At 46.9% G+C, this 16,718-nt stretch overlaps 1 protein-coding gene across 3 annotated transcripts in view; it reads left to right on the top strand.

Annotated features, from left to right (window-relative positions):
* Window positions 1-1,220: 1,220 nt before the first annotated feature.
* Window positions 1,221-16,718, top strand: part of LOC147607909 (thioredoxin-2-like) — a 42,596-nt gene continuing 27,098 nt past the window's right edge. For 2 of the 3 annotated variants that reach the window (XM_086790031.1, XM_086790029.1), the window contains exons 1-3: window positions 1,221-1,420; window positions 1,497-1,571; window positions 2,439-2,489. In XM_086790031.1, coding sequence (XP_086646157.1) covers window positions 1,252-1,420; window positions 1,497-1,571; window positions 2,439-2,489 — 295 coding nt within the window. In that variant the 5' untranslated portion in view covers window positions 1,221-1,251. The remainder of the gene's footprint in view (window positions 1,421-1,496; window positions 1,572-2,438; window positions 2,490-16,718) is intronic. The other variant, XM_086790030.1, reaches the window with a different exon arrangement.

The raw sequence follows: 16,718 nt of genomic DNA, 5'->3' as shown, positions 1-16,718 counted from the left end.
ATACATATATACACATATATATGTATATATATACATGTATACATATATACACATATATATGTGTATATATATATATATATACATACACATATATATGTATATATATGCATATATATTATGCAGGCACGCACACACATACACACACATATGTATGTATGAATAGATGTATGCAAACACATGCGTGCGTGCACACCCATACACACATGCATGCGCACACATACACACAACACACATATACACACATGTATATATATGTGTGTGTGTATGTGTATATGCACATATATATATGTGCGTACGTACACATATACTATTTACGTATATATATACAAACACACACGAGACACACACATACATATATATTTGTATATATTTGTATGTGTAGAAATATATAGACAAACACACGCATATATAATATGTATATGTACACACATACATACATATAGATATATATGTATATATATATATACATGTACACATACATATATATACATATACATATATAATATGTATATGTACACACATACACATATACATATACATATATATTATGTATATGTACACACATACACACACATATAGATATATATGTATATGTATATTGTGTATACACACACACACGTATATATACATATATAAAATGGGCCTTTTTGATTGTTCAAACCTTTTAAAATGTTACCATTTTCACAAGAGGATGACATCTACAAGAGGCACAGAGCCTAGTAGCCCGTTTTGTCTTTGAAAACCATTCATTGGTCCTAAAAGGCTGATATCAAGAGGAGGACATCAACAAGAGGCACAGAGCCTAGTAGCCCGTTTTGTCTTTGACAACCATTCATTGGTCCCAAAAGGCTGATATCAATCTAGTCAGTACCAAGTGGTCTTCTTGAGTTGTCAAACTCTTTGTATTTACATGTGTGTACACATATACATACACACACATATGTATATATCTATGTATATATATATCTATTACATATTAACCATGGACAACCAAGGCACAAGGAGAAGAGAGAAAAGAGCAATCTTAGATTTTTAAAAAATAAGATGAAAAAATCTCTTCGATTGACCCTTTGTATTCCGGCTTCCATTCTTTTCTTAATGTCTTTTACATACACACGGGTTGAGTACTAATATATATATATATATATATACACGTATATGTATTATATATATATACACGTATATATATATATATATATATACATCTATATATTTGTATATATACATTCATTTTCTCTAACGAAACTTACAATGAGGATGCTGAGGGCGAGATTGTGTTGTCGAGCCCTAGGCGTACTTGGAGCAGGACCAGCTCGCCCTTGTGGGACTTTACCAAGGTGGCCCACAACAACACCAGCAGCTTCCCCTCAATGGCCACCATCATCTCGCCTCTCGATCAGACCCTTCTCCTCCCCTCCTGGTCAGTGCATCTTTCACAAGAATTAATTTTTTGTTTACTGTCAAAACATTTTTTTCCAACAAAAAGATTCATATAGGTGGGGGTACTTCATCACGCGTTATTGCAGTCAAGAGCGACACAGAGTACTTAAGTGCTCTGAATTTGGCGCAAGGTGAGCTTTCAAATTTACATCACGCATTATTACATACATGCATATAGACATTCAAGTAGACCCACATACACATACATACATACATACATACCTATACATACACATAGACATTTACATGCATAAATACATACATGGACATTCATATACACAATCATACATGCATACATCCATATGCATACACATACACACTTACATGCATAAATACATACATGGACATTCATATACACAAGCGTATCCGCATACATACATCAAGATAAGCGAATGAATACACACATCAAGATAGACATATAAATATACCCATAGACATACATTGTTCATTTGCTGTACTAATTCTTTCTATTTGCTACTTCCCTTAGTGCTGGCTTCATTATGGCTGAGTCTGCCTTGCATCTCCGGAGGTTTGACAGAAACTCAATACGAAGGACTTTGTGTGAATATATGCTCTTATGTGTGTGCGTGTTCGTAGTATCTAGTCCATACTATACATAATGGAGTTGATAGTTATATAGTCTTGTGGGTTGACTACCACGAGTATGTAACATGTGTGTTCCTAAAAGGTGAATTTGGGCATGTTCTTGGATTCATCTACGTATATATACATTGTTCATAACATACACATCATTGTTTACATCCATACATACATACATACATAAACATACATATAAATGCACACATCCATACATCATATATCGCACACTTACATACGTAATAATATACACACATGCATACATACATACACGTATACACAAACACACTGACTTATATAACACATGCATATGTGTATATGTGATCATCTTTCATATTTGTAATTACTAATCATTGAAGTTTTGTTGATTTACACACGTTTTCTTATTTGTCTTACTATAGAGAACCATGGATATGCTGTAGCTTACTTCACTGCAAAATGGTGTGGACCATGTGAGTGCAACTCACACTTTATTTACTTAATAATGTATGACCTCTTAGAAGTTTGACCTATGAAATGTTACTTTTTGCATCTTATCCCAGCACGCATAATTCATCATGTGCTCTTGGCCGATTCATTATAACTAAATCACTTCAAATCCACAAGAATTTAAGATATCGTATGGAGGACTGGGTCAATTTTGGTACCTATGGGATCATGTACAACGGGTGCACAAGGACATACATACCATGCCATTTATTTTGATGGGTAGTTTTGTCCATGTATAGATTTTTGAACTCATGGTGTGACATTGTATTTTCTGAAATGGGACCACATTGTTTTGATCGAGTAATGGCATTTATAGCCCAAGCAAGAGTCTTCATGTTTTTATGACATAGGTGATACAACTCTCACCTTGCCGTCCTGGTTAAGTGAGGTGTTTGCTTTGTGTGTTTTGAGTTGCTTGGCTTTGTGACCCTACCCTTGCATGCAATGGTGCTTGCGATCGCCCTGCCCAAGCTGGTCAATGTGAAGGACCAAGAGTGGCGGCTGGTGCATGGTAAAAGAAATTTTAGGGAAGAGATTTAAAGATGGTGGAAAACCATAGGAGAAGAGACTGATATCAAAAGGCTCCTTAAAGATATGGACATACAATGCAAAGCTGTTTTTTTGGGTCTCGTAGATGGTGCTAATGTTTTTGTTCAATTGTAACAGCTCTTGGGGATTGAGCAAGTACAACCTTTGTTAAACCCATCCATACAATATCGTCTACAATTTGGATGATTTCCAGCTTGTTGCGCATGCTGGTGGGTGCAACATAGTAGTAGGTCATGCATTTGGATCATGTCAGTAAGTTGTGTGGAAGTTTGTAGGAGTCTCACACATGTGGTTCGTCTCTAGGTGGTTGCATGTGTAGGATGATAGTTTATACTCCTTGATTTTTATGACCTTGGTCTTATGGACCCTTGTGGTCTTTTGTGATATTATTTTTCTTGCTAGAGTTGTGTCACCACCAAGAGATTGTTGAGGTTGTAGAGAGGTAGTACTCTTTCCACGAGGTGTCGGCCACCGGTACATGGAGAGAGAGAGAGAGAGAGAGAGAGAGAGAGAGAGAGAGAGAGTATCTACTAAAAACCCAATGGGCCTATGAGACCAAAATGATACAATAATGTACTAGCATATCTCATTCCATACATTAAGACTGGTGTGATGAGGGGTGTCAAAAAGCCAATCCTTTGTCTTGGGCTCCTAAAAAATGTGCCTAGAAGCACTGTTGCTCTAGTAAGCTTAAGGTTTCATATCCCCGTGTCACTCTGGCATGTGCTGTGGGAACCATGATGAAGCGTGGGCCATTAAAAGTGACACCAAGGTAGACATAGGATGAGACAATCTCCATAGGATCCCCTCTATATGTGAAGCTCAATGTGGATGTGAAGGGGCAGGAGGTATTGAAGACCATTACCTTGGTTTTACCAAGGTTAACAGGGAGGTCTCGCCGAGTGCAAAAATCATGTAAGGCATGCAAATGTCTCTAAAGCCCCTCTGCTGAATCTGAAACGAGGATGATGTCATCTACATAGAGTAGTAGGGGGATCAATATGCTTGCCAGTGTGGAACCAGCCTTGTCTAATTTGTCAATGAAGCCCAAGATCTCATCAATGTAGAGGCCAAAAAAGAGTGGGTGTTAGAGGGTAGCCTTGTTTCACCCCAATAGTGCTGTATATCTCTTGCGACCTACCTCCTGGGGCTTTCACTCATTCGGTGATGGACTCATAGAGGGCGATGGTACTCCAAACCATGTTAGATGGGACTCCTATCTCCTATAGACGATGTAGGAGGCGGGCTCAGGGTACAATATCAAAAGTTTTGCAGAAATCCACAAACCAACCGCAAATCCTTTGATGTTGTGCTCTACCCTCCTCGATGATGGCACCGAGGGTGAAGATGTGGTCAAGGATAGAGTAGCTCCTCCAAAAGCTTGCTTGTCTTGAGACTCTGCATCCCTGTCTCTCTTCAAATGAAACTGAGCTCCGCCTCTAGCACCGATCCATAGAGTTCCTCACAAAGGGCTCTATTGAACATGTAAGGTAGTAGGGGCATCATGGTATCATTGGCATGTCAAATGTACTCGGAAGGGAGTCCCTCGTGATCTTTGGCCCGCCCATTATGGAGTCTATTGATGGCCTTGAGGACCATACCTTTTGTGAAGAAGCTAGAGGTGGTAGGGTGGGGATTTGGAGGTGGGAGGGCAGAGGTGGTTGATGGGGGATGTGATAAAGGGAGCGTGGATAGGAGTGCCATGTGTGCGGGTAGGTGATAGATATGGGGGGCGATGTTCTCAGAGTTTCTTCCAAGCCTCTTTGCAGTTCGACCCTAGGAAGAGTTGGTATAATTCATCCTCTTTCTGAACTTAGAACTCTGGTTTCTTGCGTTGCTGGGTGAGGTGTTGAGAAATCCGTTGCACTTGGTGGTTTGTGATTTGCCCAATGCTTACCTCATTGCAATTACTTGTTTCATCACACTATTTGTCACCATCTTTGTGGTCTGAGCGTTTCGTTGCTCTTCTCGAAGCCTTGTTGAATATTCTTGTAGTTGTCGTTTGTACCAAGCTGTCAACTCTTCATTCTGGTCAATGGCTAATTTCCTTTCGTATTGAGCTAGGCATTCTTTACCTTCGTAACAATACTACTCTTGGGGATCTTTCATTCTCGAAGATGCCTTAAGGCTTTCCATCGGTGTCGGATCTGGTCGGAAGTATGTGGAAGAAGATCATGGCTACCTTGAGACGTAACTACATGCAAACTAATGCTACATGCCACACCTATTTGTAAAAGTGCAGAAAGCTAATTGGCAGATGCAAAAATGCAAACCCTAATTTGTAGAAATGCACAAAATTGATTGCAGATGCAAAAATGCAAACCCTACTATGGCTGCATATGCAAAAACAAAACATTAATTTGGTTGCATACACATACTCTACCTAGGATTGACCTAGATGCTGGGATACCATTGTCACATGAGTGATGTAGCGAAAAACTTTAGAATTGAGCAAGACACAATAGAGAAGGAGAGAGAGACCTAATCTACTGTATATTGCAAAACATGCTATATTTACAATGATGAACTTGAAACTTAATGTAGATCTTGCTAAAGTGTGACACACCTCTCTTTTAGTAGTGCCAGGTGGTGGACACGCAGCATTAGGCAATGTGCGCAGGCATTGGGAAGTGTGCGTAGTAGTGTACGGTAGTCTGAGTAGGCAACTGAACCATAGGGCGTCGACATCATTAAATGCAGGTCATGGACAATTAAAACAAGGTGACATCAGTTTCTAATGGCTAATCAGCACCTAGGGTGCATATATATACGCATAGTGGAAAATCATCATTATCATTTGCATCTCTCCAGCGATTGGGGCCTACAAAGTGTTTCTCTAGTGTAAGGATGGCCAATGATGTTCTATAGTGGTTGTACTAACACCTTCATATATAGTGGTCACTTGTACTTGAAGTACAGTTGTAACACTTCTTTCTTGTACATAATACAAACAACAGTTTAGGACTCTTTTGTATGCTATGTGTATTTTTTTTTCGGTGCTATTTCTATAGAACACTTGTGCCTATGTGCGAGGGTTTTCAGAGATCGAAAGAAGAGTGCAGCGGAATCACACACCACACACACGAGTCCTAAACTACTATTTGTATTATGTACAAGAAAGAAGTAATACAATTGAATCTCTAGTACAATGGATATGGCCGAGTGAAAATGTCAATTGTAACCTTGTGACCTATTGTACACTCTTGACTAGCACTTCGCCCACTAAGAAACGCTGTGTGAAGCCCAACGTTGAGGAAAGCAAATGATCATGACGATTTGGCTACCCACGCATATATATGCACCAATGCTATTGTCGGCCTTGCCACGTGTCATCATTGCCACATGGCACCCGCGCACTTGCCCATGGGCCTATATATGCTATCCTCTGTGTACCACAGGTGAGGTGTGCCACATTCTCCCCCGCTTGCATTGCAGCTGTTCTTAGAGTGCCCTTCCATATAAGGAAAAGATCCAAGCAAAGCTCATCCAAGATACCCAAGATTCCGAACAGTGCGAGGCCACTTTGCGTTGAGTGCGAAGGCTCACATTCCATCCTCACCACTTAACACAAAGACTTGTTGCAAAGAAACATGCGGATGACCAACCTTTGCTTGATCTAGCACCTTCCGTCTATGCAGACCATTGAGTATCCTCCAGTAGTCCATGGGAAGAACACTACAGAGAGAGGCCTAGAAAAACTACACTATCCACACTACAACCACTAATGTGTTGGCTTAGATGGATCAAAATACCTGCTTGCACCAACACCAGTGCACCCCGAAGGAAGAAAAATGCTGCAGACCTCTAAGTATTCTCTGGTAGTCCATGGGAAGAACATTGGAGAGAGGCCTAGAAAAACTCCATTATCCACACTCCAGCCAGTAGCCACTAATACATCGGCTTAGATAGATCACAATGCTTGCTTGCGCCAACGTCAATGCACCTTAAGGAAGAATGCAAAACCACGAACCAAACTCCTTAAAAGATTTGCACTGAATTTGTATCCAGTATTATTGCTTAGCACTTGTGTATCTAGATCACCATCATGTGGTACATACTCCAAGTAATATATCCGCTAATATACCAAAGTGAAAACTGTGGCCATTGGCGGGTATAGTCTCCAAGAAATCTATGCAATTGTGACGACACACCCACTAGCACATCCTCCTAGGGTGAAAACGAATCCGATGATCTGCCCTCCTGTGGTGTCCCATAACATTCATGTCACGTGCACACGTTAATCTGGTGCCATGACATTCAACACTGAGGATACTAGTCCCAGGAGGAGGCTTCTTCAAAACCAAAGGATCTTCACGGTGGCAATTGCTTCATTTTCAAGGCTAGTAGAGGAGGACTCTTCTCAGTTTACATTGCGTGGGCTCCTCCGATTCTGAAGAAGCCTCCTTCTCGGATGGCTCCTCCAAGGTCCTGAGACAATTCTTCGTGATGTGCTCGGTGGGAGTCACACTTGAAACTCCTCCTGAGGAGAGATTCGTGTCTGTGACTCTCCCCCACAGGAAATCTTGCTATCGTCCATGGTGTGAACAACTCAATCTTTAGGAATCTCTGTGTCCTTTTACTGCTAGACTTGGAACTCTCTTGCATTTCGAGGGTTGTAGTTAGATGAACTACGTCCGAAAGATCACGGGGTTGTTGGGTTTTGAGAAACTCTAATGTTTAGTAGAAATACATGGAAAACAGTAAGAACACAGAGTAGGGAGCAATAGAGAGCTCCGAAGTGTGGATATACTACAATGAAGTGATAAGATATGTACAACCACAAGTACCCTAAGTACAAACCCAAAATGTAGAAGTATAGGTGTCTGTGTTAGCATATACCATCTCCTGTTGGTGGCTTTTCTGGTGTCTAAGGGGAACATTTCCATGCTCTGGCATTCCCCATATTTTCCCCCATATTTTCCCTATTTCATGGGCCTTTGATGTGGATTGCCCACCCTTTTTATGGATATTTTACCTATTTTCAGGTCGTGTAGGAGCCTAGGAGGCAGTCAGCCAGCTCATATAGGAGTGTATATATATGCTGCCCTCTTCCTTACTTTTTATCATTCTTGATCACTTTGGTGAGCACCTTCAGCCCTCTGCCTGTGGTTGTATCCAGTCTTTCTTGCGGATTAGTGCATCAGTGTTTTGCTGTTTTTTCTCATCTCTCTCTTGGAGCTTCAACGTTTTTGTCATTCGTCTACATCTTTCCGTTGCCTTTGACATGGTATCAGAGCCCAGAGACGTCTAGACTTGGAATCGCTGATTGGTGTTGATTTTCTGCATTTTCATGCAAACTTAGTGGCTGCCATAGTGGTTCATAGCTGCGTTTTCTTCTCTAGAGGGGCAGATCTGCATTTTCTACGTTTTGTTTCTCCTCTCCACTCTCTTTCTATCCCGCCCACCCTCCCTACAAGTGCAGAGAGCAGCTCTTGGGCTGTTTTGGTGGCTGCGTTTTTCAGAGGAGGTACATCACGGCACTCGTCCAACCTCGGAGTTCATGTCGGAATGCAAGCGAAAATATGAGACAAGTGTTAGAAGTCATCTCCTGTCTAGTTTTATACACCAGGGCCTTTGTTGTGGGTGTGCCCGCCCTTATGAGGTGTTTTCCCATTTTTCCCCACTCTCCGTATTTTTCCCCTATTTTCCCATTTTTTCTGAGGCTTGGGAGGGCTGCTAGGTGATGCCAGGAGCACCCCAGTGCTGGCCGACTCCATGTTGATCAGTCGTGGGCTACTGGGCTGCTGGCCGACTAGATTTGATTAGTCATGGGCACCTGTTTGCTGGCCGACTGCATTTATGCAGTCGTGGACCTCTTTTCTTCGGTCGTGGGCACTTTAGTGCTGGCCGACTGCCCTTCCAAGGAAGTATATATAGGTCCTCAGCCCCCATGCCTTATTTGTATCATTCCTCGGGATCTTCTTGTGTATATAGAGCAGAGTTACACGCCTACATCTCTCTCTCTCTTGTGCTGTTTTTCTGCCTGCGTTTTTTGCTCGTGTTCCCAGATTTGGTCATCATCTCCGCTGCGTAGTCTGACATGGTATCAGAGCCCTAGGCTCTAGATAGATCTTGGGATTTGTGTGAGCAAGAGGGGGATTGTTTTGTGGCTGATTGGTGGACTGTTTTGGGCTGATCGGGAAGAGGAGAAGCAAGAGGAAGGCGGGCTGATTTGCTGGACAGCCACTTGCAGGTATCAGTTCTTCTTTGTTCCCACCCACCCACCCTTTTCAGAGTACATCCCCGCGATGGCAGATCTGTTTGAGATGGCCGAGAGACATGTGAAGATCCCGACACTCCCCACGTTCCTGGTGGACCGTCAGTTGGACGGGAGCAACTACGGCATATGGAAGGTGATGATGGAATCCGTTTTGGAGTCTTACGACCTCGCCGATTTCGTCGTTGTTGGTGTTCCACGGCCGGAAGTAGAGGAAGGGGAGTTATCGTCAACCCGAAAGGACCGGGAGGCCCAGACGCAGATGTGGGATCGCGTCAACGCCAGGGTCCGTTCGTTTATTTTCCTCAACTGCACACCGCAGGTAATCAATCATGTAAAGCATATGACGCTGGCCAAAGGTATATGGCAGCATTTGGCCTCACTTTACAACAGGGTATCGTCCATGAAGAGGATTTCCTTGGAAGTACAGATGCGGGTTATGAGCCCTGCAAAGTCGTCGACGATGCGGGAGCATATTAACAAGCTGCAGGCTCTTCAGCAGGAAGTTCTTCAGGCTGGGAAGGAGATATCGTCAGAGGACATGGCCATCACGTTGCTGTCACATTTGCCCTCTTCGTACTCAGCATTTTACTCGTCGTTAATTACCAGTGGTGGCAGGCTCAGCACCATCACGTGGGAGGAGCTTGTGCCCATGGTCTTGGACCAGGAGGAACGATTTACGAACCCTCCTCAGGGTGGAGGTTCGGAGGCCTTTACTGGCCAACGATCGAAAGGCCGTAACTCGGGCAAAGGGAAGGCTTCATCGGAGAAGTCTTAAGGCTTCATCGGAGAAGTCTTCTGAGAAGATGTCCGACGCTGACCGCGAGAAGCTAAAGGCAGAGAGGACCTGTAATGATTGTGGCGAGAAAGGCCACTACTGGAGGCAGTGTCCCAAGCGGAAGACCGAGAAGGGTGAAGACTCCTCAGCAATCATGAAGACTCCAGCTTTTGTGCACCTGGAGGTGATGGACACCGATGCTTCATTTTCTTCAGGCAGGGAGGAGATTGGAGGGCTCTCCGCAACGGATACTCGGGAGTGGATTCTCGATAGTGGTGCTTCCAGGCACATGACTGCTTCCCGTTCCGGTTTACAGGATCTCTGCAAGCTTTCTGGTCATATTCTTACTGGTGATACGTCCACTATCCCAGTTCACAGTGAGGGCAGGATGGAGATAGTTCCCGATGGCAGAGGGGGGAAGCATTCCTCCCAGGTGTTGTATGTTCCGGCACTTGGTTTTCATCTGTTGTCAGTGCATCAGGTTTGCAAGACTGGCGTACGGGTGGAGTTTGATGAGCATTTTGTTGCTCTCCGGGACAAAGCAACAGGCCAAGTGGTTTGGGAAGGCGGAGTGGAGAATGGAGTTTATAGGCTTTCATCACTCTCTCTCCCAGGTCCTCAGGATTGTGATGAGTGGCAGTCTGGTAATGGCTACTCAAGTGTGGATACGCTGCAGGTGCGGGCTTTCCGAGACCAGGTGGTGGATAGCTTGCCAGTAGATGGCAGCAGTTGGCAGGAACTTTCCAGTACTGAGGTTGGTAGTTCTTGTGTTCGTGAGTCAGAGGAAGCTGAACAGGTCACTTCTGCTCTGATGTCTCGTTGTGTTCGGGACATAGAACTTCCAATAGTTGAGGATGTTCTTTCCACGGGGACCTTTCGGAAAGCCAGGCAGGCGGTTTCTCCAGGCTTTGTGGTTCCGGATTCAGAGGGGGTGGTTGACAGGTTTCATCAGGTTTCCAGGACTTGTGTGTGCACCGTAACAGGTGTTGATCCTTGTGAGCAGTGTGATGTCTCTGTGATTCAGAAGCTGTATGGTTCATGGATCTGTTTGAAGGACACCGGATTGGACGGGAGCTTCCTGATGAGGCAATTGAGCTCTTGGTTGCAGATGTCTCCTTGTGAGGCAGGATTGCGTTTCCTGTGGTTTTTGCGACATGCGAAGGATCATGGACTCTTGTACACAGGAGGGGGATTGTTGGATGGAGTCCGACTCCGTGGTTGGAGTGACTCAGTTTGGGGAGGAGATCCGGACACGAGGGGATCTACTTCAGGCCCAGCAGCAGTTTTACGGAGCAGCAGGAGGAGGTTACATTGCAGGTTTGGGCTTCCATTGGAGGAACCCATGGTCATCCAGAGGCACTTTGTTCGTGAACAGATCGTTGCTGAAGACATCTTGCTGGAGTTCTGTTCGATGGAGGACAGTACGGTGGACCTCTTCACGAAGTCGCTCTCAGGATTTGCTCAGGCGGCACGCCAGCTCCCAGTGGTTGGTTTCACAGCCAGGAGCTGAGAGGGGGTGTTAGAAGTCATCTCCTGTCTAGTTTTATACACCAGGGCCTTTGTTGTGGGTGTGCCCGCCCTTATGAGGTGTTTTCCCATTTTTCCCCACTCTGTATTTTTCCCCTATTTTCCCATTTTTTCTGAGGCTTGGGAGGGCTGCTAGGTGATGCCAGGAGCACCCCAGTGCTGGCCGACTCCATGTTGATCAGTCGTGGGCTACTGGGCTGCTGGCGGACTAGATTTGATCAGTCGTGGGCACCTGTTTGCTGGCCGACTGCATTTATGCAGTCGTGGACCTCTTTTCTTCAGTCGTGGGCACTTTAGTGCTGGCCGACTGCCCTTCCAGGGAAGTATATATAGGTCCTCAGCCCCCATGCCTTATTTGTATCATTCCTCGGGATCTTCTTGTGTATATAGAGCAGAGATACACGCCTACATCTCTCTCTCTCTTGTGCTGTTTTTCTGCCTGCGTTTTTTGCTCGTGTTCCCAGATTTGGTCATCATCTCCGCTGCGTATTCTGACAACAAGTGCCGTGGAGAACAAAATGCAGAAATGTAGAGAGAGAGAAGCTGTATAAACTCTGCTATATACACAAGATCCAGTACAAAATAGGAGGTGGGGGCAAGGGTGGTATTTATACCACCCTATGGTACCAATCGGCCAGCTCTAAATCAGCCGACAAGCTGCCTCACATGTCCACAACTGGTAAAATCCAGTCGGCTACCACATGAAAAGCCGGGTAGTACAAGAGCTCCGTCAGCCAGAACGGTCAGCTCCCCACGACCAATAAAAATAGGAAAAAAACATGGAAAAATTGGAAAAATTGAGAAAAGGCTTTGGGTGGCACACCCACAACAATGGCCCTAACTGTATAGATAGGAGATGACTGCTAACACCCCCCTCTCAGGTCTTGGATGTGGAACCAATCCCAGTGAGCTGGAGTGCTGTCGGAGCATAGCCTGAGGTAGAGACTTCGTGAAGAGGTCCGCCGCATTGTCCCCCGTCGAACAAAACTCTAGCAAGATATTATCAACAAAAAACTTCTCACGAACAAAGTGACTTTGGAAGATCGTGGGTTCCGCCAGTGGAAACCCAATCTCGCCAAGTAATCTCTGCAACCTCACCACCTCGCAAGCAGCCCGGTACTCTGCCTCTTTAGACGACAAGGCAATAGTTGGCTACCTGTTGCTTCTCCATGAAATAGCTTCTGAACCAAGGGTAAATCCGTAGCGTGATGTAGATCTCCTCATGTGTGGATCTCCTTCCCAATCTTAGTCACTCCAATCTTGGAGTCGGACTGTCAAATCTCCATCGGATCTCCTCGTAGAATGCTCCTGGTACATTACTCGAAACCTGCAAAGTTGCAAACAAACCAAACAAACGTGAAGGGGGTGCAGGCCCGACTCACCTCCCAATCTTGACAGCCGTGGGCAAGCCCACAAGTCTTGGCTGTCCCCACCGAGCCACGAGCTGAGCTAACTAGATGAACGTACTGACCAATCTCTACTTCGTGACGTCCCATATTGCCACGAAGCTACCCTCACGGGCCTCGAGACTGCTGCCGGCCTCGGCTGCATGAAGCAGGTGCACGTTTGCACTAGATCCAGGCTCTTGACCATAGAGTTCTCACAAAGACACACGAGACTCTACGAACTAATGACTAACCTTGGCCACCCTTTTATAGGCTCTTGGCCGGTCATCGGGCGTCCACACTTGGGCGCTCGCTTGTCCATACTTGGGTGCCCGTCCGTTAGTCTATCCCTAACTCAGCTTGCCAATCAGCCTGCCTAGCTTCAAGCTTCCCCAACCTCGAAGCTAGTCTTGTGTGCGTGTAGCACACTGTAGATACACACTGTGCACATGACATACGCCCCTTCCACTAAGAGCTTACTCTTGAGCTCGCTAAAAAGCCAGGGTAATCTTTCTGAAGAGTAGTCAATGCGTCCTCCTCAACCCGATCCTTCCACTTGATCTTGTATTCTATGATAAGCGTATTACGCAATCGTCTTTCACGAAATCCAAGAATCTTTTCAGGTTCGTGTGAAACAAATGTCATGCCCTCGACATCTATGATTTCTTGAGGAGTAACTAACTAGTCTATTCCACCCAGTACTTCCTTTAGTCTACTGACATGAAATACAAGATGAACTTTCACATGAGAAGGCAAATCCAATTCATATGCAACTGAACCAATCCGTCGTGTAATACGAAATGGTCCACAATATCTAGGAGATAATTTCGGAGATCGACCTGTCCGTAAAGTCTCGGAATCGTTCGGAACTCGCAAATACACCATCGTTCCTTCAGAGAATTCTCTGGGTGAATGATGTCTATTAGAATAAAATCTGTCTCGATCTTTGAGCACTTCTAATAGATTCCTTCGCAACTTGTAACATTTCTTGCATATCTTGCAAAAAATTACGTGCTGCATCATGCTGAAGTCATGAGAATCCCACTGTAACAGGTGATCTAGGTTAAAAACCATACATAAGCATGAAAGGACTAAAACCTGTACTCGTATACATAGTACTGTTATATGCAAATTCTAACATAGGAAGATAAGGGTTCGCTGAAGCTCCCGCCCCCCCTCCCTGCTCGCGTTGCCTGCACTACTCCGCCCTTCGCCTCCCTGCCAGCTCGCCCCCTCGCCTCCCCTTGCTCCTCGCACCTCCCCTTGCCCCCCCGCCTGCCTTCGTTGCTGCGCCCCCTCCCTCGCTGCATTGCCCGCCGCCCCTCCATTAGCCCCTCCCCGCCTGCCTTCGCTGCTGCGCCCCCTCCCTAGTTGCTCTGCCCGCCGCCTTCCTCACCTTCGCGCCCCCCCCACCTTCCTTCGCGCCCTCCTCCCCTTTGCAGCGCCCCGTCCCCCTCCTCCGCCAGCTCGCTCTCCACCCCTCCCTCTTGCGCGCAGCTCCCCCCCCCCCCCCCCCCTCCTTTTTCTTGCTTCCACCCCCCGGGGGTTTTGTTTTCCTTTTTTCTCCGTCTTCCGCCTCTCTGTGTGTAGCTCGCTTCTAGCAGGATCTCCGCCTTCGCCTCGCCTTCGCCGTAGCTTCAGACTCTGATGGAGGCTCCTCCCGCCCCGCCTCAGAGGGACTCATCCGCAGCCCCCTCGCCCGCCCCTGAGGACACCCCCATCAGGCTTTCTCTTTCGCCAGAAGAGGAAGCGAGCCTCACCGCAGAGGTAGAACGCCTCCAGGCTCATTCCACCATCTGCCGTATAGTCGGCACTCGCCCCAGCAGAGGGGAGATCCGGGATCTTCTTCAGGCCCGTCTTCTTGCAGATGTGGGCAAGATCCTGGACGTACAGCTACTGGGCCGTGGACATTACCAGATCGAGTTCGAGGCCGCCCAGAGCGTTGCCAAGGTCCTTGCCATGAGTCCCCTTGACATCAGGGGTGCTCGGGCTTTCTTCAGACCTTGGCAGCATGGATTTGACCCAGCAGCGCGGCGGAGCAGGGAGAGTGCCTTTTCCATGTTACAGTTTGCTTCCCTGGACTCCGCCGGGAGTATCTTCCGCTCCTCTCTAGGCTAGGAGCATTGGTGGGCTCGGTACTAGAGACTCGCCCCTCAGCAGCTTCAGTGGTGGCCAGAGCAGCTAGGCTACCTTCGGTCAGAGTGTTGGTGTCTGACATCTCCTCCCTTCCTAAGGTCATTCAGCTACCTAGGATAGGGGGGGGATGGATAGATCAGAGAGTGGAGTTCTCGGGGCTCTCGAATCAGTGCTTCATTTGCAGGCAGGTCGGCCATCTGGCCAAGGCCTGCCCTCGCAGGAGACCCCGACCCTCCCCACAGCAGCAGGCCACTGATGGCCTGCCCACAGATGCGGCTCGGCAGGCTGCCTCCGGGACACCTGCTCAGGCCACAGAGACCTCGGAGTGGCAGCCTGGACAGGGGTGCTGCCGAGGGAGACAGCCACAGCAGCACGCCCAGAGACCGCTGCAGCAGCAGCCACAGTCTCAGCCTCACTGGGTTCCCGTGTGAGGAACAGCTTTTCTCCCCTCCAGGAGGAGACCCCCGTGACGACGACTGAGGACCAGGAGATGCCAGCACCCCCTCCTTCACCCCCCACCCCCGTCCCCTCCCATCGCCTCGCTTCCACCATCGCCTCCTCCCGTCTCCGCTCCGGTTTCGACAGCGGCTCCCTCTCCACCCCCCTCGCCCCCCCCCCTCCCCCTCCGCCCGCCTCACCTTCCCGGGAGGCCCTGGCAGTCCCGTGGCGTTCACCTGCAGTCCGGAGGGCGCTGAGCACCGACCTCGCTCGAGCATCACAGAGGAGACCTACCATGCCGATTCGGGCTTCACGGATTTCATCTATCCGCAGTTGGCTGAGTCGCCTCGGCATTAGACAGCGCTCGGAGGCTTTTGATTACGCCTTCACACGGCTTTTTGGAGCAGAGGGCCCCCATGAGCCAGCACCCATCCGAGTTCATGTAGTGATACCTCCGGCCCGCGGGGAGGAGGCACTAGATTCAGCGGTGGCCTTCTCGTTCCCTCTATGTGGCCCTTGCGACCGGGAGTGGACTCTAGAGCTCGCTCTCAACACTTTGAAGACTCAGGCAGTTGAGTTTTCTCATCATATGAGTGATCTGGAGGTGACAGATGTGATAGGCCGACTATGGGAGTTGGCTCATTTTTTCTTGGATCCCGGGAGTGTGTGTCACAAATCCCTATATTCTAGGGACATGCGGATGCGTGTCAGGCCTAGAAACATGCGGATGCATGTATGTATTATACCTGGGCATGTGTATGGATCATATGAGTGGATGCATATGAGTCCAAGGACATGGCAGGATATTTGTGGACTTTCGGGCGGTGCCCGTGTGGATTCCGGCCATGCACACATGGTGTGTTATGATGGCAGGCGGAATATTTTCAAGTACAAGAATGATGATAGGTGGTTCTCCAAGTTTACATGTGCACAATGCATAAATGATGCATGCCATAACTTTATTTTACTTTGTGTGACATTGTCTTGCTGCCTGGACAATGCTTGTTATTTTGGCTTGTGAAGTCCGAGGGACCGGGGACGCCCGGGCGCCTTGTGGACACGTGTGTGCACTCCTGCTTGGGCCTAAAACTGTGGGCTTATGGGTTTTGCAGGTGGTAAGTGCGTCCACACTCAATTTACAGCTTATTTCATTTACTACTAA

The sequence above is a fragment of the Cibotium barometz genome, chromosome 54 (assembly GCF_041138505.1).
Source record: "Cibotium barometz isolate CiBa-2024 chromosome 54, ASM4113850v1, whole genome shotgun sequence".
NCBI classification, from domain to species: Eukaryota; Viridiplantae; Streptophyta; class Polypodiopsida; order Cyatheales; family Cibotiaceae; genus Cibotium; species Cibotium barometz.
The sequence above is the reverse complement of the archived record's forward strand: the minus strand, read 5'-3'. Positions and strand labels throughout refer to the sequence as shown.